This window comes from Festucalex cinctus, chromosome 4 (assembly GCF_051991245.1).
Source record: "Festucalex cinctus isolate MCC-2025b chromosome 4, RoL_Fcin_1.0, whole genome shotgun sequence".
In the NCBI taxonomy this organism is placed as follows: Eukaryota; Metazoa; Chordata; class Actinopteri; order Syngnathiformes; family Syngnathidae; genus Festucalex; species Festucalex cinctus.
In genome coordinates this window covers 28,804,811-28,828,230 of record NC_135414.1, presented here as the reverse complement: position 1 = coordinate 28,828,230, position 23,420 = coordinate 28,804,811, and the positions used below count along the sequence as shown (strand labels likewise).

The 23,420-nt window shown below is 40.7% G+C and overlaps 3 protein-coding genes across 10 annotated transcripts in view; 2 read left to right on the top strand and 1 right to left on the bottom strand.

Moving 5' to 3' along the window:
* Positions 1 to 6,387, top strand: part of cep89 (centrosomal protein 89) — a 17,445-nt gene extending 11,058 nt beyond the window's left edge. For 2 of the 5 annotated variants that reach the window (XM_077520129.1, XM_077520128.1), the window contains exons 17-18: positions 5,272 to 5,420; positions 6,180 to 6,387. In XM_077520129.1, the coding sequence (XP_077376255.1) occupies positions 5,272 to 5,420; positions 6,180 to 6,387 (357 nt within the window). Of the gene's footprint in view, positions 1 to 5,271; positions 5,537 to 6,179 lie in introns of those variants that run through there. The other 3 variants (XM_077520126.1, XM_077520127.1, XM_077520130.1) reach the window with 3 other exon arrangements.
* Positions 801 to 5,485, bottom strand: LOC144018039 (E3 ubiquitin-protein ligase RNF182). 2 transcript variants are annotated; one of them, XM_077520131.1, is made up of 2 exons: positions 5,141 to 5,485; positions 801 to 1,687 (listed from the first exon to the last, which is right to left on the bottom strand). In XM_077520131.1, exons 1-2 carry the CDS (start codon positions 5,197 to 5,199, stop codon positions 934 to 936), a joined length of 813 nt encoding a protein of 270 aa, XP_077376257.1. In that variant the 5' UTR covers positions 5,200 to 5,485; the 3' UTR covers positions 801 to 933. The 2 variants fall into 2 exon arrangements, with proteins under 2 accessions (XP_077376257.1, XP_077376258.1); XM_077520132.1 differs by having other exon boundaries at positions 801 to 1,673.
* On the top strand, positions 6,255 to 23,420 carry abcc12 (ATP-binding cassette, sub-family C (CFTR/MRP), member 12). Of its 3 annotated transcripts, none has more exons than XM_077520123.1 (31): positions 6,255 to 6,404; positions 8,729 to 8,819; positions 11,021 to 11,074; positions 11,135 to 11,238; positions 11,314 to 11,460; positions 11,990 to 12,137; positions 12,237 to 12,473; positions 12,633 to 12,806; positions 12,912 to 13,059; positions 13,661 to 13,809; positions 14,401 to 14,508; positions 14,761 to 15,072; positions 15,158 to 15,282; positions 15,496 to 15,568; positions 15,928 to 16,131; positions 16,449 to 16,583; positions 16,879 to 16,963; positions 17,367 to 17,417; positions 17,599 to 17,709; positions 18,079 to 18,182; positions 18,312 to 18,500; positions 18,665 to 18,891; positions 18,968 to 19,105; positions 19,654 to 19,843; positions 20,982 to 21,071; positions 21,151 to 21,340; positions 21,614 to 21,773; positions 21,851 to 21,929; positions 22,124 to 22,237; positions 22,670 to 22,834; positions 22,904 to 23,420. In XM_077520123.1, exons 1-31 carry the CDS (start codon positions 6,391 to 6,393, stop codon positions 22,994 to 22,996), a joined length of 4,209 nt encoding a protein of 1,402 aa, XP_077376249.1. In that variant the 5' UTR covers positions 6,255 to 6,390; the 3' UTR covers positions 22,997 to 23,420. The 3 variants fall into 3 exon arrangements, with proteins under 3 accessions (XP_077376249.1, XP_077376248.1, XP_077376250.1); XM_077520122.1 differs by having other exon boundaries at positions 6,295 to 6,434; XM_077520124.1 differs by lacking the exon at positions 6,255 to 6,404 and having other exon boundaries at positions 7,848 to 8,819; positions 10,980 to 11,074.

The following is a 23,420-nucleotide window of genomic DNA, read 5'->3' as shown; positions in this document are numbered from 1 at the left end:
TGGAATATGTGGTTTAGAAAGCTCAAATTGGTTAGAAAGCAAAGCAATCAACGGAGCCTCACAAGACTTTTTCAAGAAAGTCTTAAGTGCCACTTAGTCACACAGACGTCATTATCGCCAGAGCCAAGACAGTGGTCAGTCTCTTCAAGTAGTAATGTGCTGTGGGACACATTAGTCAAGAGGACAAAATGTGCAGAAACACTTGCAAGGCAACTAAAGAGCCACAAGTTTGTTGTCCAAATGGTGAAACTTTTGTGCAGAAAATGCAAAGTTAGTCAGTTAATGAATTGTTCAGTTGGTTGTTGGCCAGTTAGTAAGTTGGGTGTTTAGTTTGGGTCTTATTTGTCAATGAATTGGTTCTTTGGTTAACTAATTTGAAAAAATCTTATTCTTTTTTTGTTGTTTAGAAAAAAAGATACATTTTGACACCTGTTTCCAAATGTTCCCATGCTTCAAAATATACTTGACAAACATTGCAACATGAAGCAATGATTCAGTGGCATGTATAGAAAAAAAAATCCCCAGTTTATTTAGTCACCAAGCTGTAGTTATTAGCGGGTACACAAAGACAAGAAAAACAAATGAGTAAAAAAAATACTTGAAATTAACTTGGGCATTACGCGGAAGTGCTTTACCACCACTGTTATTAAAAAAAAAAAAAATAACAAAAAAACAAAAAAAACGCCATCTTACTAAGAAATCTCATAACAATTCACTAAATGACATTCATCAGGCCAGGGTCCTTGCTCATCCACACTGTCCCAGAAATGAATATACATTTGCATTGTATATGTGTTTAACTATTGTCTGGAAATACATCTGGAGTTTATTAAGCTAGACCCCTTAGACCTGCCTCTAAGTGCACAAACGCTAGTGATCAGTGGTATTTACTGTCCGTCCATATGACCACTGCCAGTTTTGATTGGCTGCCATTCATCCTCTGGAGGAACAGTCGCACATGCCCTGGCACAAGCACTGGCAGAAGCCGTAGACCAGACACACCGTCAAGCTCGACGGCACCAAACTGACGCACACGATGCCAAGCGTCACCCTCTGGATCACCAACAAGTAAATCCCAAGAGGAAGGGAGCCAAAGTACAAGAAGCCCAGCAGCCACACCAGGATGCGTGGGACATGATTGCAGAACTTGGTCAGAGAGTCCTGGTCCGCCTGCCCATTGGAACCCGCCGACAACGATTCCACGTTGTGCTCCGCGTCGGAGCTGCTGTTGTGACTCGGAAAGCGCTGCGGCTCCCTCTGCACGTCCATGATGGTGATGAAGAGGCAGTTGGACGAGTCGTGGGATGGGCTGGAGGAGAAGAAACTCTTGGGGGAGAGGACCACCTCCTGGTTGCGGTCCAAGCTCCAGGATTTGTCACGTAGCGTTAGGCGGGACATGATGTTGGCGTCGTCGGGCAGGGCCGATAGATCGTACTCGCCGATCTGCGTTTGGTGGCGACAAAACGGGCAACAAATGCAGCCCATGCCGTCAACAATGTAGAGGATCTTGACCAGGCAGCGGGCGCACACCCGATGGAGGCAGTCCAGGAGTTTGGGTCGGCGGCTGTGTGCATTGTAGCGCTGGTAGCAGATTTTGCATTCCAATTCCTCAGACGAAGGGCGCTCCTTTTCCTCCAACTCAGCCTGAGGGCAGCTCATCTTCCAGTTGCGCTCTGAAGCAGACAAACTGATCAATGATAACAATTTATGATCAATGATAACAATTTATGTAGGGTTAGGGTCAGAGTTGCAGTTTAGGTGTTAGGGTTATTCTTCAAGTCGTCTGTGTTATGGTTATGATTAAAGTTATTGATAAGGATTGGGCTGTTGTTAGATCCCCAACCATATTTGCGTCACAAACTAGTTATATTTTGATGGACCGGCATAGAAACATATATTCTTTTTAATGGATTAGAGTTCAAGTTTGTAGGTTACAGTGATGGTTAGATTTAGCATTATGGGGCCTACCTGAATACCAAGCCTGAGTCCTTTTGTTTTTGTTGTTTTTTTAGATAAATGTTTTTGTTTTGAGGTCCTTTTCACAAATTCTCCATAGTTTTCGTTTGGAGTAGGTCTGTCTATAGGTCTGTATCACATTTAGAAGCTTCATTCTTCCTATCTCCAAGCCAAGTACTTATAGCCTGCAATGTATTTGCATAAAAACTTTCATGTCACTTCATAATTCTATCACCCTAATAGAACTAATTGACACTTTGGCATTCATTACCTTAGTTACTTACTAAAGGCCTTTTAAAACCATAAGGCCCCCAAGACATAATCTTGTAGGTCCACTTTTCTTCCATCATCCAAAACCATGTGGACTCTTCAGACCTTGCTCACTTCACTCACCAGCCTCGACGACAGTTATCATTGTAACCTGTATTGATCCAAGCAAACTTGACCTGATCTGTCATGCGTTTCCTAGCACTGCCTTATCTCCAAGGGATCGATAGTCACGTCTTATTGCAGACACTTGCATGATTCTGCTCGTATGACTGTCATTTGCTATGCTCTTGATAGTCATTACATGATATACCACTGACTGGAAGAGTCACCGTGGAAGACAATCAAAACACTTAGCAAGTAACCACAGTGCTGACCATTAAATACAGTAAGAATCCTTTATTATTATGATTATTGCATGCTTGTGCGCCATTGTCTGGTTTCTCTCCAGAGTCTGCTGGTCTATGGACCAAGGTTATGGCTGTGAACGAAATAACTAAGACTAAAATAAAAAAAGAAAAACATTATAGAAATAAAATAAAATCTGCCTTAAAGTTGCATTGTGGAGTTTGTCACTTTTTTACTCATGACTGCCACCTCTGGCCTGAAGCATAACTGCAGCCTCTGTCTGCGTCAAGCTCGTGCATGGTGCATGTGCGAGTACGTGCGCTCGAGTAAACGCGACGTCACTCTCCACCACTCGACCCCTCCCCAGCCCCAAGAAAGGCGAAGACTCCACACTGAAGAGAAGATACACGCCGACAGGCGCAGTCGCAGTTAAAATGTTAGGGCTCCTTGTACTCATCCGGGCATCGGCGTAGCATGACTTTAAATGTATTTATTTCTGTGTTAACATGGATGTTAACCAGAAGAAGGATGTTCAGTTGTCTGGAGTTGTGGTCCTTTTACCGTGTGTTACATAGAAGCGACGTCATCTAGCGGCATCCAATAAAAAAAAAAAAGGCGCCTCCAGGTGACATGGATCCTAGGCAATGGGCTTTGAAGTCTTGGGGGCTTTGCATCTACAGTCATGTCTCTAATTATGTTAAAGAGATTAAGAAATGCTGCTGTAGATCAATGCATCACAGAGTGGAGCTGATCCTTATCAGCATGAATCCATTGAGCTTGTTTAACTAATTATGATCAACATTGATAGTGAGAAGTAGTTCAACATTTCTTCTTGTGCTGATATGGATTACTTTCAAAATGTTTAAACAAGAATTATTAATATAATTTGTAATGCAAAGGGAACTGTAAAGTTCAAAGCCACCTAATGGAGTACGATTCGGGAATGTTTTGACATGAGTTGACATGACAGTTGTTGACATGATACCGGTTAGTATTGCTAGTCATAATCTTAGAAGCAGAAGCAGTATTCCTATGAATTTCATGTACATAAGCTATTGGCGCACCAGAAGGAGCAACATAATGAATTGCATTGCAGCATTAAATCATGATGCAAAAAAACTGTTTAAATCTTTACATTCTATCTCATTATCTATATGTTTTATAAAGTACAATATTAGAGAGTGTAATTTTCTTTACAGTATTAAAAAAACAAACCTCAAAACACAATTTTTGATTTTTTTTTTTTTGTTTGTTTGTTTGTTTTGTGTTTGGAGTGGATTGATGGCATGTACATTCATTTCAATGGGGAAAGATTTGAGAAAGGAGTGATTTTGAGTTATAAGCGTAGTCATGGAATGAATTCAACTACAAAATCAAGGCACCACTGTACTTACTAATATAATAGGCAGCTAACAAAAGATTGGCTCTTTTTTTTTTTTACTTAATTTAATATTATGCGTTGTTTTTTTTCCCCAGACACATGCAATAAAAAGTCAATTTTCCATACTGTGCCCCCTTCACCATAAATGCGGCACTGATTGTTTTAAGTTACTAATACAGTGTCAAATCAAGTTAGTGTTTGCCACAAATACAAACAATCTCAGTAGGCATGCGATCATTGAGCAGAGTGAGAGTAAAGAAACTCATCTTTATGAGCTGTCATCCTGAGGGGAAAAGAAATAAAATAATTGACATTTTTTCCGCTTTCACGGCAGGCAATTATCTTTTTGTCTGGTGGAAACCCGGCCTGAAGAACAGGATGGACAAAAGTCGATAAGCTCCGGCTGTGAAAACTCACTCATTTCGGTTTAAATGTGAACTTTTTTCTGAGATTTTGTATCAGAACAAACTCCTCCTAGAGAATGTATCCGATGGCTACCAAATTGTAATCAGCGATATGAGAGTGACGCGGAAGTTGTGACATTTACACCTGTTTTTCTTTTTTTTTGTGTGTGTGTGCTCTTTCTAAGATACAAGATGGTGCCAATGCCCTGACAGTATTAACTGGTGTCGAAGGAAGTGCAGTGTCACAAAAATCCATGCATACTTGATGGTGCCACTGCCAAAAAAAATTATAGATGCCACAAAGACAGCGCCATAAGCAATACTTTGGTATTACACTGGGCTTTGGTCTGAGCACAAAAATAGCAAATAGCTGAGTTTTTCTATAATTAACAGAGGATAGGTTCCTTAAAAAAAAACCTGTGCCTATAGGTGAGTCCACGAGTAGGAAATCGCGAATATGCTAAGTCAGCTAGAATAGGCTCCATCTCACCCCCGACCCTGCCGTAATGAGGACAAGTTCTCTCGAAAACGGATGGATGGATACAATTCCAGCAGGCTGCTTGGTCCCTGACTCCATAATTACAGCTTTAATAAATATACAAAATACAAAACATCTGGCTCAAAAGAATCACTCCTTAAAGGCATCACCATCATCATCATCATCATCATCATGTCAACTTGTTTGAGTCAGTTGGTCAGCATAACCTGTTTGAGCGTGTGTGTGTGTGTGTGTCTCGCACATCTGTTGCTACTGTACATGTGCACATAACACCACACCACTCACCTCGCTTCAGTGCTGTTGCTGCTACGTCGTCCTCCTCCATGTGCATCCACCTGCCTCATGGCAACCCCTCTCTCGCTCTCTCCACTCTCTCTCTCTCGCTGTCTCACTCGTTGTCTCGCTTTGTGTCTCAGGTGTACCGCAGGCTGGCGTCCAGCCGACTGGCGGCGCTGGAGGAGGCGGCGGCAGGCAAGGCGGCCTCTCACCGCCGGGAGATGGTCCACCTGCAGAGGCTGCTGGGAGAGAGGCAGCAGGCGGAGGAGAGGCTGCTGCAGTCCAAACGGTAGGAGGAGGAGGAGGAGGAGGAGGAAAGGCAACAAATGAAGAGAGGGAGGAGCGATTGATGCAGTGGAGAAAGGAGGAGACGGTTGCTGAGCGAGGAGGATGCAGCAGAGGGAGGTAGAGCGAGAGAGCTAAAGAGTGATGCATTTGACTGCTAGATGGGAGAAGCAGGAGCGGGAGGAGGAGAGAGGAAGAAAGGAAGGAGAAAAGATAGTTCGAACAGTAGTAGTAGAGATGAAGAAAGGGAGGAAAGAGGGAAAAGGAGATGGAGAAATATATAATTTTTAAAAAAATGCATTCAATATTTCAGGGAAAAAGTCATCGCAATATGACCAAAAAATTTTTTTTTCCATGGTTTAATTCAAATTAAAAGCAAAAAATGTTATTAAAACATAAGATAAATAAATCATGATAAAATATCATACATTTTTGAATGCCATGATCAATGGAAGAGGAAAGAAGAGTGAAGAGAAAAGGTGAGTTAAGGGGGAGAATGAAAAACATGTACTTAAAAACAACATAATGAAAAGAAAAATCTCATTTATAAAATTGTAAAGTTACGAATAAAATGTGTAATTTAGGGGAAAAAAAGTCACAAAATGAGAAAAGTCATAATTTTTCAGGGATAAGTCATACATGTATGAGTACATGAGTAAAGGTATGGTAATTGAGACGCATATATATATATATCATTACAAAAAAAAAATGCACATGTTGTAGATGTATAGTGTACCTAGTGATATGACATTTTCTTATTCAGGGAGGTGGAGGAGGAGCTGGAGGTGGTGTGGCAGGCAGCCACCAGGGAGAACCAGCAAATCAAGCAGACTCTCTTGCACCCTGGGCCGACCGGCGATATCCTACAGCCGGCTTTTGCCGACGCCGTCTCCTTCGTGCGTCCCTCAAGCTTCCTCAAACTGCAGAATTCCCTTGAGAACACAAGACAAGAACTGGATTTCTACCACTAGGAGATGACATCACGCAGGCATCGTTTCTATTTTTTTCCCTCATACAAGTACATGATACAGAACATTTGCACGAACTGGTCACTGTTCCATGTACACCAAATCTACATTTGCATATTTGTTTACCATTTAACCACCGAATCCATTTGAATAGGTCACTAATTGTATTTTTACCAAAAAAAAAAAAAAAAAAGTATTCACGTTTACAAAGTGCGAGGACGGTGTCAGAGGCCAAAAGGGAAGTAACGCCAAAGGCGTTGATTCACTGCCCAAATGGGCTTTATTGACTGATTGCTTAACAGCTTCATATAATGCTCATTACCTTTAACAAATATTAAACAAGCAAACATTTCCGGGTATCGCTCTTGAAGAGAGTGCGTCACACGACGCTACACACCACAAAATGCTCGGATTCATTCTCACGTGAATCTGATTCGGCATTTGTTTTTAACGGCCAATTCGCATCTTAATTCCAGTCACCCCGAGTTACATAATATCATTTGCATTTACTTTGACAATAAAAGCACCTTCTCTTCTAACTTTATGGCCGCTAGGTCATCTGCTGGATGTCCACACCTCAACCCAATAAAGCGTCTTTGTACAGATATGACAGTAAAAGCACAGTAGAGACAAACTGATAAGTTTCTTGTTTTGTCAATTATACATTTGCCTTTTTGTTGTTAAAGAAGATTTGAGCAACAAGCATCTTTATGGTCCTCAGGAGCATGTCATGTTGCCTCAGTCTCATTGAATTCAAATCATTAAGGAGAAAAGGTCATTTTTATATATATGTATGTGTATATATATATATATATATATATATATATATATATATATATATATATATGTATATATTAGGGGTGTTAAAAAAATCGATTCGGCGATATATCGCGATACTACATCGCGCGATTCTCGAATCGATTCAATAATCGGCAGAATCGATTTTTTTTTTTTTTTTTTTTTTTTAGGATTCACACCTTGAGCATGGAAGAATGTTATATGAACGGCACATTAAGCCTTAATATTTTTATTTTAATGCTGTTCAAACATGAAACAGATTACAACCGCTATAAGACTGAAATTTCAGATAAATAAATAATACATTTTCATATAAATCTTACACTCTACAAGCTTACTGATTAGTATTTTCTAAATTTGAATGAAAAAAAATCGCAACAATCGACTTATAAATTCGTATCGGGATTAATCGGTATCGAATCGAATCGTGACCTGTGAATCGTGATACGAATCGAATCGTCAGGTACTAGGCAATTCACACCCCTAATATATATATATATATATATATATATATATATATATATATATATATATATATATATATATATATATATATATATATATTATGTACAGTAATTGTAAAAATTCACAATACAGTGTTGTGCCTATAAAAGTAAGGACAGAATCATAAAAGTATTAGTAAAAGTAGTAGGTTTCTTTTTTTTTTTTTTTTTTTTTAGAAATTAAATATTTTATTATTAAGAAAAAAAGTGTAAAATAAGAAAAACGTAAAATCAGTAAACTGAGTAAAAATGTGTTTAAAAAAAAAAAAAAATGTGACCGAAAACTAATACTTTTTCATGGCTGAAATCATAAATATGTTTTTAAAAAAGTGAAAAGTGAAATTTTTCAAAAAATAAATAAAAGAAAGAAATAGTAATTTTCCAGGGTGGAAAATCACAAGTTTATGAATAAAAATGTGTAAGTTTAAAGAAAACAGTCATTCAAGAAAAATTCTTCATGACTAAAATATTTCTTTTGCATAAAAATGTTTGGCAAAATTGCATATTAGGAGAAAATGTTGCAATCTTTTGAGGGTAAAATCATAAATTTTAGTAAAACTGTACACTTTTAACACAAATTTTTAATGATACCAGAAAAATCTTTTATTTGAGAATAAAATACACAAAATATCTAACTTCATAATCTTATTTGAAAAATCCTGTTTTTTTTTTGTTTTGTTTTTAATGAATACAGATATTAAAAATTATACAGAGTAACATTTTTCAGGATGAAAAAGTTGTAAGATTATATGAAGAAGTTATTTCATGAGAAGTCCGAAATAGGGTGAAGAACTGTACAAGAAATTTGAATTTTATGAGGAGGAAATAGCTCTTTTTTTTTTTTTTTTAAGGTTTTCATTGGGTGTCACCACAGTCATTCAGTTGTGTATTTCCAACAGGACGTGACGCGGGTGTTCGTGTGTGCGCGTGTATGGGTGAGAGAGAGAGAAAGAGAGCGTGTGTGCATAGTTACTCATAAACGTGCTACACATGCTCACCTCTATTCATTGTAACCTTTGAAGCCTCTTGTGTAACAAATGCAGAGGGGCGGGAAAATGCTGCTTCAGTCTTTGGATTAACTTGGATTGTGCCACACGCTCTCCTCCTCCTCCTCATCCTTCACGCCATCGGCAGGTAACTGATTTTTAAGTACAGTACTAATGTGATGTTATTTGTTAATGTACCACACCATAATGAGACAACTTTTTTCATCTTTCACTTCATGGCTAGAGAACATCATATGTATATCGCTCCATATCGAGTTAACTTTATCACTCAATAATGACGTAACTGTCACTGGTCCAAAACAACTTTGTGTCTCATAGAAAGATTAAAAAGTTTACTTTCCTTTATTACTCCATAAAAGGACTCACGTTCAGCCCTGGAGTTTCATGGCTCATTTCCCAAAAACAAAATTCATATTGTTTTCGATCAAAAATCTAAATTACATCCAAATGTCTTCATAAGATCCTGATCAGTGTGTATTTAACACTTGTGACTGTGTTTATTGTTACAAACATGGTACAATATAGTTACAGGTGTTGTATCTAGTAGTGTATTAAATTAGCACACCCTTAGAAACATCGTGCTACGTATATTATAATGGCCAACCCTCCATATAAACTGTCGAAATGTAATGAAATGCTGATAACACATTTGGGCAATTTATTTGCTCATTTTTGACCTGCGGGCCGTAAAAATTGAAAAGAGTCACACGGCCCACTAGGAATTCTCCTGATGCTCCAGATTAGCCACTCCGGGTCTGCTCTATAACATCATATCATAACTATACATCATAACTATATATCATTTTATACTGAAATATTTATGCATCAATCCATAATATAGTGTTCTGCAAAGTACCACTATTTAAATTTAATCATGATTTTTAGTTGGGGGTAAAAAAAAAAAAAATACAGTATTTTGTACCATCAACACCAGCTCTCCCAACACCTTGTCAAAAGTGGGCAGAGCGCCGGTGCCCAGTATATGTGTACATCAGAGAAATGTACAGACAACAGAGACACGAGTGTCGAAACGACGCATCCCACCATGTTACATTAACCAGAATTATTTTTGCCTAAATAGCCAACAGGCAAGGCGCGCCGGATATGGAATACAGTTAGTCTGTCAAGCTTGTTCTAAAGCCACTTAGCTACTAGCTAAACTTGTTACTGACTGGTTGGTTGTATTGACGTAGCATTATTTGTTTGTCGGTGAATACAGCACACAGCCCCGAGCAGTTGCATCGGGTCACTAGCAGAGCTTGGAGGAAGTCAAATATGTGCAAGTCTCAAGCTGTAACATTCAAGTTTCAAGAAAATCCCAATTTACTGTGTTGTAATGAAATCATGCCAGTCTATTGGATTGGACGCCAGATTTTAAGCATCCATCCATCCATTTTCTTGACCACTTATTCCTCACAAGGGTCGCGGGGGGTGTTGGAGCCTATCTCCGCTGGCTTTGGGCAGTAGGCAGGGTACACCCTGGACTGGTTGCCAGCCAATCACAGCAAATTTTAAGCAATCTGAGTCAAAGTCATTACCGTGCTTCACAGTTCACACAACTAGCTTGCCTGAGTTCTGGCAGATGAAGATAAATGACGTAGATGGTTTGTCACTTATGAAACCTTTCATCATATGACTCGGATTCCACACTGATCATACACGATTAAATGAAGATGTTTTGCTTGAAAGTTAATGAATTTTTTGTAACGCAAGAAAATGCAGTCAAAAGTAAGACAACTGCATACTATGAGGAAGCCTACCAGTAATACGTTCAAAATGAACACTCTTTTGCTCTGCCATCCAACTCCTTAACAGATGACAGGAGTAAGCGTTGGAGTCTAACTAGTCTATTGATACTGTAGCTAATCACACTGTGTGTTTGATACTACCTCTGAACAATTTGCTTATGTTCATATTTCATCAAGTTCAATCATAGGCCTGTATTGTATAGTTGCCACATAGTTTTACAACATCGTATTCTGTTATATTGTAGCCTGAGCTGTGTTTTGTCTTCTGCTTTGTACTTTTTCAAATCTCTTTATAGGTAGCACAAGAGAAATGTTCCTGTTAAATTGAACCACTTGAACCTTGACTTGTTACTGCATTCCATAAACATGCCTGTTATCTACAATGAAGACTCTTAAAATTGTCAACGTGATTATGCAGGCTTTTTATGTTTATATGTATTATGTAATGATGGATGTGTATATATACCCAAAGTCACCTGCGATAACCTTTCGTCATGAGATTTTTCTCATAATAAAATATTTCCTTCTTCTCACCAAAGGTTGGAAAACAGTCAGGTAAATTCTATGTGTCTGACTACAGGACAAGATGAAGGCGGAAGATTCCGATCCAGAGAAAAACAAACAAGCCTTTTGTGTGAGTACGCCGCAAATAAACACCGCCTTTGAACTACCTCACACTTGTTTGGTCTTTTAGCTCAAAGGAACCGACAATGCCGGCAACAAAACGTCTCCGTCGCTGTTTGGGAAGTACAAGCAGAGCGTTCAGACCCTCAAACCTTTCCGCTGGACCTCATCACAGTCAGTGTGCTTCACTCAGCAGTGCTTCATTATCAAAAGTCGCTAACACAAAGTCTGCTGGCTTTCTCTGTCTAGGCCCAACCCGTTGGACAATGCGGGGTTCCTTTCCTTCACCACCTTCTCATGGATGACCACCATGATGTGGGACATATTCCGGAACAGGCTGGACATAAATACCCTCAAACTGTCATCTTTGGATGAGGCCGGTGGAAGCACGGACAGGTCCAGAGCTCTTTGTGATTTTTTTTTAATTTTTTTTTTAATATGAGCTAGCTGATCCTTTCAGGACAATGTTGAAGTGAGGCAACCAGAATCGCCCTGTTTGTTAAGGACATCTTAACTTTCATCCAATAGCAACCCTTATGCATCCATCCACAAGGCACATGCCCACCAGAGATATACATAGAGGAACCCCACACAAAATTTAGATCTGAAGAAGCCTTTTAGATGAAAGGTGAACCATCTTGAACAACCAGAAAGAGTCCAGTTGCCTCCGTTCAACTTTTGCAAATGACCTTGACTTTGATGACTGAGAATGCCGACACCTTCCTGGAGGGATTTGGGCTTCAAACGTGAAAAGTAGGACAGAAAACAAACCAGATATGAAAAGCTGAAATGTCTCGTAGACCATCCACAATCACCCTAATTCTACGTCTTGAAGTAGTGGTATATCCGATGGGTTGCATACTGTCGAGCCTGACAGAAAAATGTGGGAATGGTTCTGGAATAACAGACCATGTGCTCCCCTCAGGCTCCAGAGACTCTGGGAGGAAGAAGTAGCAAAGTCTGGTCTGGAAAAAGCCTCTTTGGTCCGAGTCATTCTTCGTTTCCAAAGAACCAGGCTTATTATCGCCGTCATGGTCGGAATGTGTGCCATGACAGCAGCCTTTCTGGGTCCGGTTAGTCAACTCTGTCTCATAAAGTCACTGAAATAAGGGGTTCAGACTGATCTGGGGTGGGGCTTGTACCATTGTAACACCATTTTCAACCTCTCCCAGGCTGTTCTGGTACACCTGCTCCTGGATTATGTCGAGGACCATTCCGAGTATACTCAGACGCATGGCATCGGCCTCTGCTTTGCTCTGTTCACCTCTGAATTCTTCAAGGGCTTCTTCATCTCGCTGCTGTGGGCTCTCAACTTGCGCACCGCCGTCCGGCTGAAGGGAGCCTTCAGCACGCTGGGCTACCAGAAGGTCATCTCGCTGCGGGTGCACAGCAACATCTCCATGGGAGAGGTATACCTAATGACGAAATAGTCTCCATTCTTTAGGACAAACGCATACAATTGTGAGTCAAAACAATTATTTCTAATGAAACGTGTCTTCTTCAATAAAGGTTGGGGAAATGACTTTAATCCATTTTCAAATAAATACGTCCGTCTCTCCCCCCCAAAGATCATTAACGTCCTGACTAACGACGGCCACAAGCTGTTCGATGCCGTGCTGTTTGGCAGCTTTGTGCTTTCGGCCCCGCTGCTCTTCTTTGTGTGCATCATCTACGCCTGCTACATCCTGGGAACCACGGCGCTGATGGGTGTCGGTACCTACTTGGTCTTCGTCCCATTGCAGGTCAGGAAACAAATGCACTGCCACTATTTATTTATTTATTTTTTTAAATATAGATTTTTAAGGGCACTAATTGTTGTTGTTGTTTTTTTTTCCCCTGCTGGTCAGTTTTTCTTGGCCAAGCTAATCAACACGTTCCGGCACAAAGCCATCTTGTTGACGGACAGTCGCGTTCGCACCATGAGTGAGATCCTCAACAGCATCAAGCTCATCAAAATGTACGCCTGGGAAGAGTCATTTGAGAAGAAGGTGGCAGGTATGGCTTAGGACAAATGACAAGAATTACAGCATCAAAAACAATGTATCATGAGAAAAGTGCCATCAAATCTTCTTAAAAATTTAATTTTTGGAAGTAAAAAGTTGGAATATTGTGAGAAAAACAGTTGTAGTTGTTGAGAGTAAGATCAGAAAATAAATAGTCAAAACATTATTATTATTTTTTTTTCTCGTAAAAACACAAAAGAATGAAAATGTCATTTTTCAAGAATCCAACCATACAAGTGTGAATAAAAATATTTATTTAAATATTTAAAAAAATAACATTACAAGATGGTGGTCACAGAAATAACCTGCATCTGACAAAAGTAATACAGTTCTCTAATTAAAAAATATATATATGACAATTAATCAGTGAAAATCACACGTTGATTTTATTTTTATGGTGCAAAAGAATTACTTTTTAAAGCAACACATTATGAAGATTATGAATGAAAATGTGTAAAATAAATAAATAAATTACAGTATTGGTGAAAAACTGCTGGAATTTTCAAAGGTAAAATCATGCAATTATGCGTAAAATTCTTCGGAGACTTTTGTGACGAATGATGACAGCGAACTTTTTTTGTGGTTTCTTTCAGAGTTGAGGCAAACTGAGAAAAACTATCTACGCATGGCCAGTTACATCCAGAACACCAACACCAGCATCACCAGCATCATCCCCACCCTGGCCACCGTTCTCACCTTCATGTTGCACACCTTGTTGGGCTGGAAGCTCAACATCAACGAAGTGAGTACACCAAATCTGAGCTGCGAAGGACGAAATAGCTGACTTGATGACCAGTGATGCCAGTCACATGTTACTAAGTATTTTTTTTTTAATAAAAGTAATTATTAAATCAAAAAGGTTGTCTTTAAACAAACTTTATTCTTCAATATCAGTGTTAAAAATTCACTTCTAATTAATTGTAAAAAACGGACGCCATTTGCGTTGTTATTTGTAATCAAGTAATCAGTAAAGTACCGGATAACTAAGTTGCTTTTTCAAAGTAACTGTAACAACACTGTTGATGACAGCTGTTGGAGAGATGCTAGTCTGCTAGTTTGCCACATCAGACAGCACTATAGTGATTTTGAAGACCCGGGGCAAAGTACATTGACATGGCAACACATAGTGGCAAATCTGATTGGATAAAAAAAAAAATCTAACATGCAATAAAATCAAGAGAATATACTGTTGGGATTATATTAATGCAATGTTATGAAACAGGAATTCAAACTTAAATCAGTGTTAGGACTAGCAAGTCCGATTTTAGATTAAGATTTTAGACTAGCATAGAGATTGATGTTAATGATAATGATGATATTTTGTCACCACCAGGCCTTCACCACCATCGCCGTCTTCAACTCCTTACGTTTCTGTCTTGCTCTGTTGCCGATGTCCGTAAAGGCTCTGGCCGAAGCCAACGTGTCCATGGCACGTCTCAAGGTAGGGAACTTGACTTGGTGTTTGTGAACGGTCTGGCGCTCTGACCGATCTTAAAGTTTGGAGTATCGTCTGACATTTTTATTTCTCACCAATAAGTAAACCAAGTACTGTAATATCCTGTCACAATATTATGACAAAAACGTTGAACTGGAGTGTCTTTCGGTGGTCCTTGAGGGACAGCTGAAACCCCAGTGAACCCCTCCTGGCCTGGACCACCCAGTCCTCATATAACTTTCCCATTCTTCCCTCCAGAAATTATTGCTAATTCAGAATCCAGATCCCTATTTGGTGCAGAAGAAAGACAGCAACTTGGCCATTGAGGTGGTAAATGCTACCTTATCCTGGCACAAACCAGACAGCCAGAGTGATGACCCGCAGTCCGGCATGGTCAACGAGGGAATGGTGGCAGACAACGGAGAAAATGGACTTAAGGCAGATGAAAAATCCGACTTCCTCCCCACTCTGAGGAGCATTTCCTTCTCGCTACCCAAGGGCAAGTTACTGGGCGTCTGCGGGAACGTGGGAAGTGGGAAAACCTCACTGATTTCTAGCATTTTGGAGCAGGTCAGTTGCATCACCCATCGTGCCTCCGCCAAGGCACTCGCTCCCAATTCAAAGACCTTCACGTGGCACCTTTTTATGTTCTTAGATGCACCTCCTCGAGGGCTCTGTCTCGGCCGACGGGACGTTTGCGTACGTTTCTCAGCAGGCGTGGATCTTCCACGGAACCGTTCAAGAAAACATCCTGATGGGGAGCCCGATGGACAAAGACAAGTAATGCGCACCATGAAAAACAGATCGCCGCAAATGAATGGCTGGAATCATGAAAAAGAAAACAACTGCCACATACTATTAATGATATTTACAATTACAATAAATAGTACTACCTTAATTGCTGCTCTCTCTGGTTTAGAGTGAAGTAACGAGTCAGTTAAAATGTTGTGTTCATGTGTGAATTTTTTCTTTTTTTTTTTTTTTTTTGTGCAGATACGAAAGAGTTTTGGACGTGTGCAGCCTTAGACCCGACCTGAAGATACTCCCATATGCCGATCACACAGAGGTATATGCTACGTTGTTTTTATATCTACTATAATTTCTGTTGTTGTTGATTTCTAGTGTTGCTTTTATCTTATTTGACTTATATTGTTACTGACTTCTTTTGTTATTTGATTTGTATTGTAACTGTTGATTTATATTTTGTAGATTTTTTTTTTTTTTTAATTTTCAGTTTTATTGCGTTCTAGAGTTGATTTTGATTGTTTACTGGTGACCCCTATTATTCTTTGATTCCTAGTGTTGATTTAGCTAATTTGTTGTTGCTTTCGATTGCCATTTGAATTATTTTGTTGATGTCTATTGCTGCTGCGGATTTCCACCACTTTCCTTCAAGGCTTGAGTGCTTGTTGTTGTTGTGGTCAGATCGGCGAGCGCGGCCTGAACCTGTCGGGCGGCCAGAAGCAGAGGATCAGCCTGGCTCGGGCCGTCTACGCCAACAAGGACATCTTCCTGCTAGACGACCCTCTCTCGGCTGTGGACGCACACGTGGGCAAGCACATCTTCGAGGAGTGCATCAAACGCCAGCTGCGGGGAAAGTCCATCATCCTGGTTACGCACCAACTCCAGGTAGACGGGCGACAAAGGGGCGAAGTATTTGCTACTACAGTGTTTGCCCGCTATTTTACAATTTACCTATTATGGCCCTGCTATGGATTTTTTTGTGTGCAATGTAGTTACTAGTTTGTCTTTGAAGTATTATGCTATATCGTGGAAATCAGTGGTTTATATCAATGTTTTGATGTTTTTTGTTTTGTTTTTTTTAACAACTTTTTACCATTACAACATGACTGACTACTCTGCTGTATTGACGACTTGTAACAAGTCACAACCATCCACAGAATTCCATAAATTACTATTGTTTTGTGTTCTTACTACTTAATCAGTATCTGGAGTTCTGTGATGACATTCTGGTGCTGGAGAACGGCGAGGTCCAGGAGTCTGGGAACCACCACACACTCATCAGGGCCAACGGACGCTACGCTCAGCTCATCAGCAGCTACCAGGCAGAACAGGCCAAAGTCAGACTGGCTTTCGTTTATCGTTTATAGTTTATCGTTCATCTTTCTTCTTCTTCTTTTTTTTTCTTTTTCTTTCCTTCTTCTTCTTCTTTTTTCTTCTTCTTCTTTTATTTTTCTTTTCTTCTTCTTCTTTTCTTCTTCTTCTTCTTCTTCTTCTCCTTCTTCTCCCCCTCCTCCTCCTCCACCCCCCTCCCTCTCCTCCTCCTCCTCCTTCTTCTTCTTCTTCTTCTTCTTCTTCTTCTTCACCTCCACATAACTTTGAAGCGTTACTTACATACAATTTTGTTGTGTTCAGCCTGAGAAAGAAGAGGAGGCTCGTCCTGTGAAGGCGACAGAAGCTGATCTGAGAGAACGAGCAGACAGCGGAATCGTCAACCCCGGTTACTACAATCACTACTTTTATTCTATGGCTCCTATTACTATATTGCATATTACTACTATCAGAGAGGGCTAGGTGGTGCTATAGCACCGTCAGAAATCTGTGTAGCCTACAGCATTTAATTTGATATTCTAAAATAAATATACACATGTTTTTCTCAGCCCCCCTCTGTATCAGTCAAGCCTAGAGCATTTCTTTCTGCTTCTATTAGAAAAGGTTATGATCCTACTTTCACATCAACATAGTTCCTTGGCCACAAAATGGCACCAAAGCACCAAATTATTTTAGTTACTAAGAATAATATTGCTATTACCAGCACTGTTACTTTTGTCAGTCTCATTATAGCACTTTTTGGAGTGTTTGAAGTGTATCACCCAGGTACTAACAGCTGCTCTTCCTCACAGCGTTCGACATCATAGACGAAGATGAAGTGGGAGACATAACCAGCCGGAAATGTGAGTCTTCCCTCCTTTCTTTTGCAGATTATTTTGATCAGATTTTGTACACCTCAAAGAGGTCCACAATACTAAACTTTATTTTCCATTAGTGATCTCATATAGGATGTCATTCGATAATGCAGGTGTACTTAATCAGGTGTCCAAAGAGTCTGTGTATATTTGAATATTTGTGTTATAGTGAGTCGGACAATTTCAGTCGTGGATGGTGACCAGCTGGTGAGCAAGGAGTTGACCACAGAGGGCGCTGTATCCTGGAGGATTTACGGACAGTACTGCAAGGCGGCAGGAGGTTGAAAACGCACATGATCTCTCACACATATACAATATACAGTGGACTCCCTCAGTATTCAACACGTTTTCAATATTTTTAAATGTATTGATTGATTGGTTGGTTGATTTTTGAGGGGGACCCACCCGTTTTTCCCAGAAACCGCATATTGGAGATTTTTCTGCATGTTTTGAAAAGATTTTTAGGCTTAATTCCCCCCCAAAATCCATTTCACTGAGCCTTATTTATATGCAGGTTTTCGTTATTTGCAGGCTAACCCACACTATCACCCATGAATAATGGGGGTCCACTGTCTGTATGTATATACATTCCTATATATATATATGCACACAGAGAAATAATGCATGTATTTGTGATCAATTTCTTCAGGTTACATCGTCACCTTACTCGTCTTCCTGAATGTGGTGCTGATGATCGGCTTCACGGCCTTTTCCAACTGGTGGCTCAGCTATTGGCTTAAACAGGGCAGTGGGGTGAGAACACATGGACACAGACACATATTACCACAACTCGGACTAAAAAGGGCATTCACTTTCCTAGTCAAGGAAAATTTCAATGAAGTGTGTTAGTGTTAGCTAGTGCTAACATATTCACGTTGCTAGGTCCAGTCGGCCAACGGGACCACGTCTGAGCAGGGCGACATTACCAAGAACCCGGACCTGCACTTCTACCAGCTGGTCTACAGCATGATGGTGTTGGCCATGTTGGCCTTGGCTCTGGTGAAGTGCTTCTCCTACACTCATGTGACCTTGAAAGCCGCCTGCCGCTTCCACGACACCATGGTCAAGAAGGTACCCACCCAGGTCATCTTGACATCAATGAGGATGAATATGCAAATATTTTTCTAACCCAACAATGTTGACTGAATAACAATGTCACTGTAATTTCAAGTATCTCAGACATCTTATGACAATACAAATGACAGATGAAAACATTTACGTCCTATTTGTTCCAGATCATGGGCAGTCCCATGAGCTTCTTCGACACCACGCCAACCGGCCGCATTCTCAACCGCTTCGCCAAAGACCAGGAAGAGGTGGATAATGTTCTGCCGCTCCACATGGATCCCTTGTTGCAGTTCGCCTTGCTGGTGACCTGCACAGTGATCACCATCTCCGCCGTCTTCCCCCCCATGGTCATCGCTGTGCTCGTCATGGGACTTTTGTTCACGCTCATGCTCTTGTGCGTTAACTCCACTTTGGATCTGCGCTTTGTTTGCACCTCGTGCAGGGAGTTTCAAGAGTGTTGTTTTCTGCAGCATGTTCCAGAGGAGCATCCGCCTGATGAAGAAGATGGAGAACATCAGCCGCTCTCCCTGCATCTCCCACACCACATCCACACTGCAGGGCCTCAGCACCATCCACGCCTACAATATGAGGGACAGCCACATCCAGTTGTAAGACGACATTTTAACACTTGTGTCAAGTTTACCTGTATGACATTTATTAAACACAACAAAAAGGAGAGAAGACACTCAGTTCAAGGCTCGTGAGGTGAGAGGAGAGGAACTGACTGATACAGTCCCCTCTTCACCCTCTCTTTTTATTTGGTTTCCACGCCCCTACTTACATAGGTGTTCCAACCCTAATAATGCAAAGGTAAAACATAGTTGGAACACAGTGCACTTGTTTGTCTATGTGTGTGTGCATGTGAGTGGAAGATTGCTGAGTACAGGTGTGGTCAAGTTTGCAATCATTTCTTAACAGAAAACGGACGGCCTCAGCAGACTGGCTCTAACCATTCTGCTGCGTTAGATGTTCTGGTTCTTGAGCTTCTATCGTCATCTTCTGTTAAGATAACATATAGCTAGGCTATGTGAATGTGAGTGTGGAGCAGAGCAGAGCATTTTTCATTGGAGAAAATGTATGATAACTTCTATTTACAATTATTCCGACAACTTAGTACACCAATGCTCCAGTGCCATTGACTTGCCCTGTGTCATAGGTTCAAGTCCCTGAATGACATCAACTCAAACCACTACCTGCTCTTTCACTCTGGGACCCGCTGGCTGTCCTTCAAGCTTGATTTCATGGCAGCCGCGCTGACCTTGTTCGTGTCGCTGTTTGTGGTGCTGAGTAGTAATGAGAAGATAAGTCCGTCTTTGAAGGGCCTGGCGTTGTCCTACACCACACAGGTAAGTACAGGTCGCCGAGTCGGCGGCATTCTGTTGAGAAGTCAGTTTTGACTGAGTGACGGACACATGACCAGAGGTGACAAAAGTGTGAGCAAGCGCCATATAAATCTAATGCATTATTATTATTATTATTATTAGTAGTAGTAGTAGTAGTAGTAGTAGTAGTAGTAGTAGTAGTAAAATAATAATAATAATAATAATAATAATAATAATAATAATAACAATAATAATATGTCCTTCGTTTAAGTAGAAGCATGCTGTCCCCCTACAATTAACGCAGAACATTTTGAGAATATTAGCCTATGGTTAGTGAGAGGTTTACTGATTGCACTGGCGCAAATAGATGAAAATTTTACATGCACTGTCCCAATTTTTAGGGGCAAAATGCCACCATTTAGGGGCAGTCTGGAGCCCTGAACTTGGCACAAGAACAGAAACTTCTCAGACCATGAAATAGTTTCCAAAAAGTAATGTAAAAGTACAGATATCTGCTTTCGAATGTAGATTAAAAATAAAATTTCATCAGAAAAATAGATAACAGAATATAGATAGCGTAAAAAAAATAAAAAAATAAAAATATGGTTACATGAAGTAGCTAAGTATTTGTACTTTGTTACTTCGACTGATCTGAATATATGACTGGATAGCCGATAGGTCAAAACTTTTGAAGTCGCAAGGCCGCCATATTGCTCCTCCCAAGAAACGTTTCTCACCATACGATCCTATACATTTACAGTATTGAAACTGGAGAACATTTGAGACAGTACTTAGTAGAAACAACATGATTTATGTTTTAAATTAGTTAAACATAAACATGAGCACTTCAGACATTTTACAACTTGCCTTAAATACATGTATAAATTATATGCTTAATGATATTTACAGGCGGAAACTTTACATTTTTTTAAATTAAAGAATTATAACTGTAATTCAACAGAAGGTGCCTCTGCCAATCCTAATATTGGGGTCTAAGGAACTGAGCAATAAAAGAAAAAGGGGGTCTTCAAAGCAGATGGCTGCCCTGTGACTTCAAGGGCTTGCACGGGCGTGTATGGGCTATCGGCTATCCAGTCATATAGTCAGGTCAGTGGTTGGTTACTTCCCACCACTGGACATGACTTATGTGATATGTGTACAGTTGACGGGCATGCTGCAGTACGTGGTGAGACAAGCCACAGAAGTGGAGGCCAGGTTCAACTCAGTGGAAAGGCTGCAGGAGTACATCACGGTCAGATAGCGTCATAGAAGCCAATCCCGATTAGACTGTTTCACAGTTGGATCTCAAATCGAACATTCTCGGAAACCAGGGTTGTACACCCGAGGGACCCAGACGCATTGAGGGCGCTAATATCCCGAAGAACTGGCCCGCGGGCGGGTCCATCACCTTCCGGGACTACAAGATGAAGTACCGTGAGAACACACCCATTGTCCTCAACGGGTTGAACTTCCTCATCCGAGCCGGAGAGAAGTTGGGTATCGTGGGAAGGACGGGCTCTGGTGAGGCTTCAGAAACCACTTCCTTCCTTCCTTCCTTCCTTCCTTCCTTCCTTCCTTCCTTCCTTCCTTCCTTCCTTCCTTCCTTCCTTCCTTCCTTCCTTCTTTTATTAGGTTTCAGGTGACTTAATGAGCATAAATTCACTTGCCAGCATAATGAGATTCCAGCTGTTCTCATCTGTGGACTGTTTACAAATGTCACAGTTTTTTTTTTTAAACAAATCTCCAATCTGTCTTTAAACCCTGTCCTCCATCCGCTGCCTCGCTATTTTGCAGGTAAGTCCTCTTTAGGGGTGGCGCTGTTCCGGCTGGTCGAACCGGCGGCGGGAAGCATCTTGATAGACGGAGTTGACATCTCCACCATCGGTCTGCAAGATCTGCGTAGCAAACTGTCCATCATCCCCCAGGACCCCGTGCTTTTCATCGGCACAGTCCGGTAACTAAGAACAAGCGGCCACATGCGCGCGTTGTGTACGACCGGTGGCTGAAGACAGTCTGTGACTACACCAACAGGCACAACTTAGATCCTTTTAACAGCTACAGTGACGAGGAGATCTGGGCAGCGCTGGAGAGGACCTACATGAAGGACTCGGTGAGCCATCCGTGTACCAGGGACGATGAATGATTTTTTGGTTCAGTTTAATTTAATTGTTCAATTCCAACTCTTGGTTCATAGAAGATGCACAGTTAAAGTTGTGAAAAAGAAGTCGCCTATACTTGAGAAACAATTGTGGAGAGATGTGGATTTTTCACGGCTAGTCCTCAAGTGATGTTCTGTCTCCACAGATCTCCAAACTGGAAGGTCAGCTACAGGCGCCGGTGTTTGAGAACGGTGAAAACTTCTCAGTCGGAGAGCGACAGTTGATGTGCATGGCGAGAGCGCTGCTACGCAACTCCAAGGTTGGGACGTGAACGCGCACTCTCAAAATCAACTCGCTCCTTCTTAATAACATAATCAGTGAGCTACAATTAAAGTTAGCGACAATGAGGACTGGTAAATGTTAACAGTGTTGGTAAGGTACTGAGTGGGAGAAGGTAAGAAATGTTCCACATAAACCAGTTTTAACGTTAAGTTTTAATCTGACATTTCGTCGCAGCTATGTGAAAAACACTTATGTCCATTTTTGTCATTTTTTTTATGTTTGTGGGATGTCTGCATTCAGTTTCATCCTTAAAACATAAAAATGTAAAGGAAAAAAAAAGACAAAATTGGACATGTGTTTTTCACATAGCAGCCGATATATTACTCACCTTTGCCACCGATTCTTAACTCCTAACACTTAACCCTGATCCTAACACTAACCCTAAAAAATGTATTTCCCTCTCGTGTAGATCATTGTTTTAGACGAGGCGACGGCGTCCATAGATACCGAGACTGATTCCCTGATCCAGACCACCATCAGAGACGCCTTCCAAGACTGCACCGTGCTCACCATCGCCCATCGTATCAACACTGTATTGCACGCCGACCGTATTCTGGTCATGGACAACGGAAAGGTGGGTTATGTGCTACAGATGACAAACTGTATAACGCAAACGCCTAACCGTTAACTCCTAACCTGACAGGTGGCAGAATTGGACGTTCCTGACGTGTTGTCGAAAAATTCCGACTCACTGTTCTCCTCGCTCTTGGCGGCCACAAACACAATGAGCGTGTAGTGTGAGGCACATTGATTGATGCACACCAAATCTGTTCTTATTTTTGTACTGGCACTTGCACTTGAAGCCACAGTAGTGGCCACAGAGCGAATTGATGTTGCTTTTACTTCCTGTTTTTTTACATGGTGAGAGAGAGAAGATGTGTTTTTAAAAGTTATTATTTATTGATTAATGTTTGACTTGGGAATCATTTTTCAAGCGCTGTTCTAATTAAATGAAATATTCCTGTATTTACTGTTTTTTGTTTGTTTTTATACTGCTGCTCATTGTTGGCCACACGGCGGCGCTACTAGTCCTTGCCGAGCTAACAACTCAGCAGCGACTGATAACTCCACTGTACAGTACTTGATTTTATTGAACATTATATCATTTTTTGGGGGAGCAATAATACTGCACTATCAATAAAAAAACTAAAGTTTTCTAA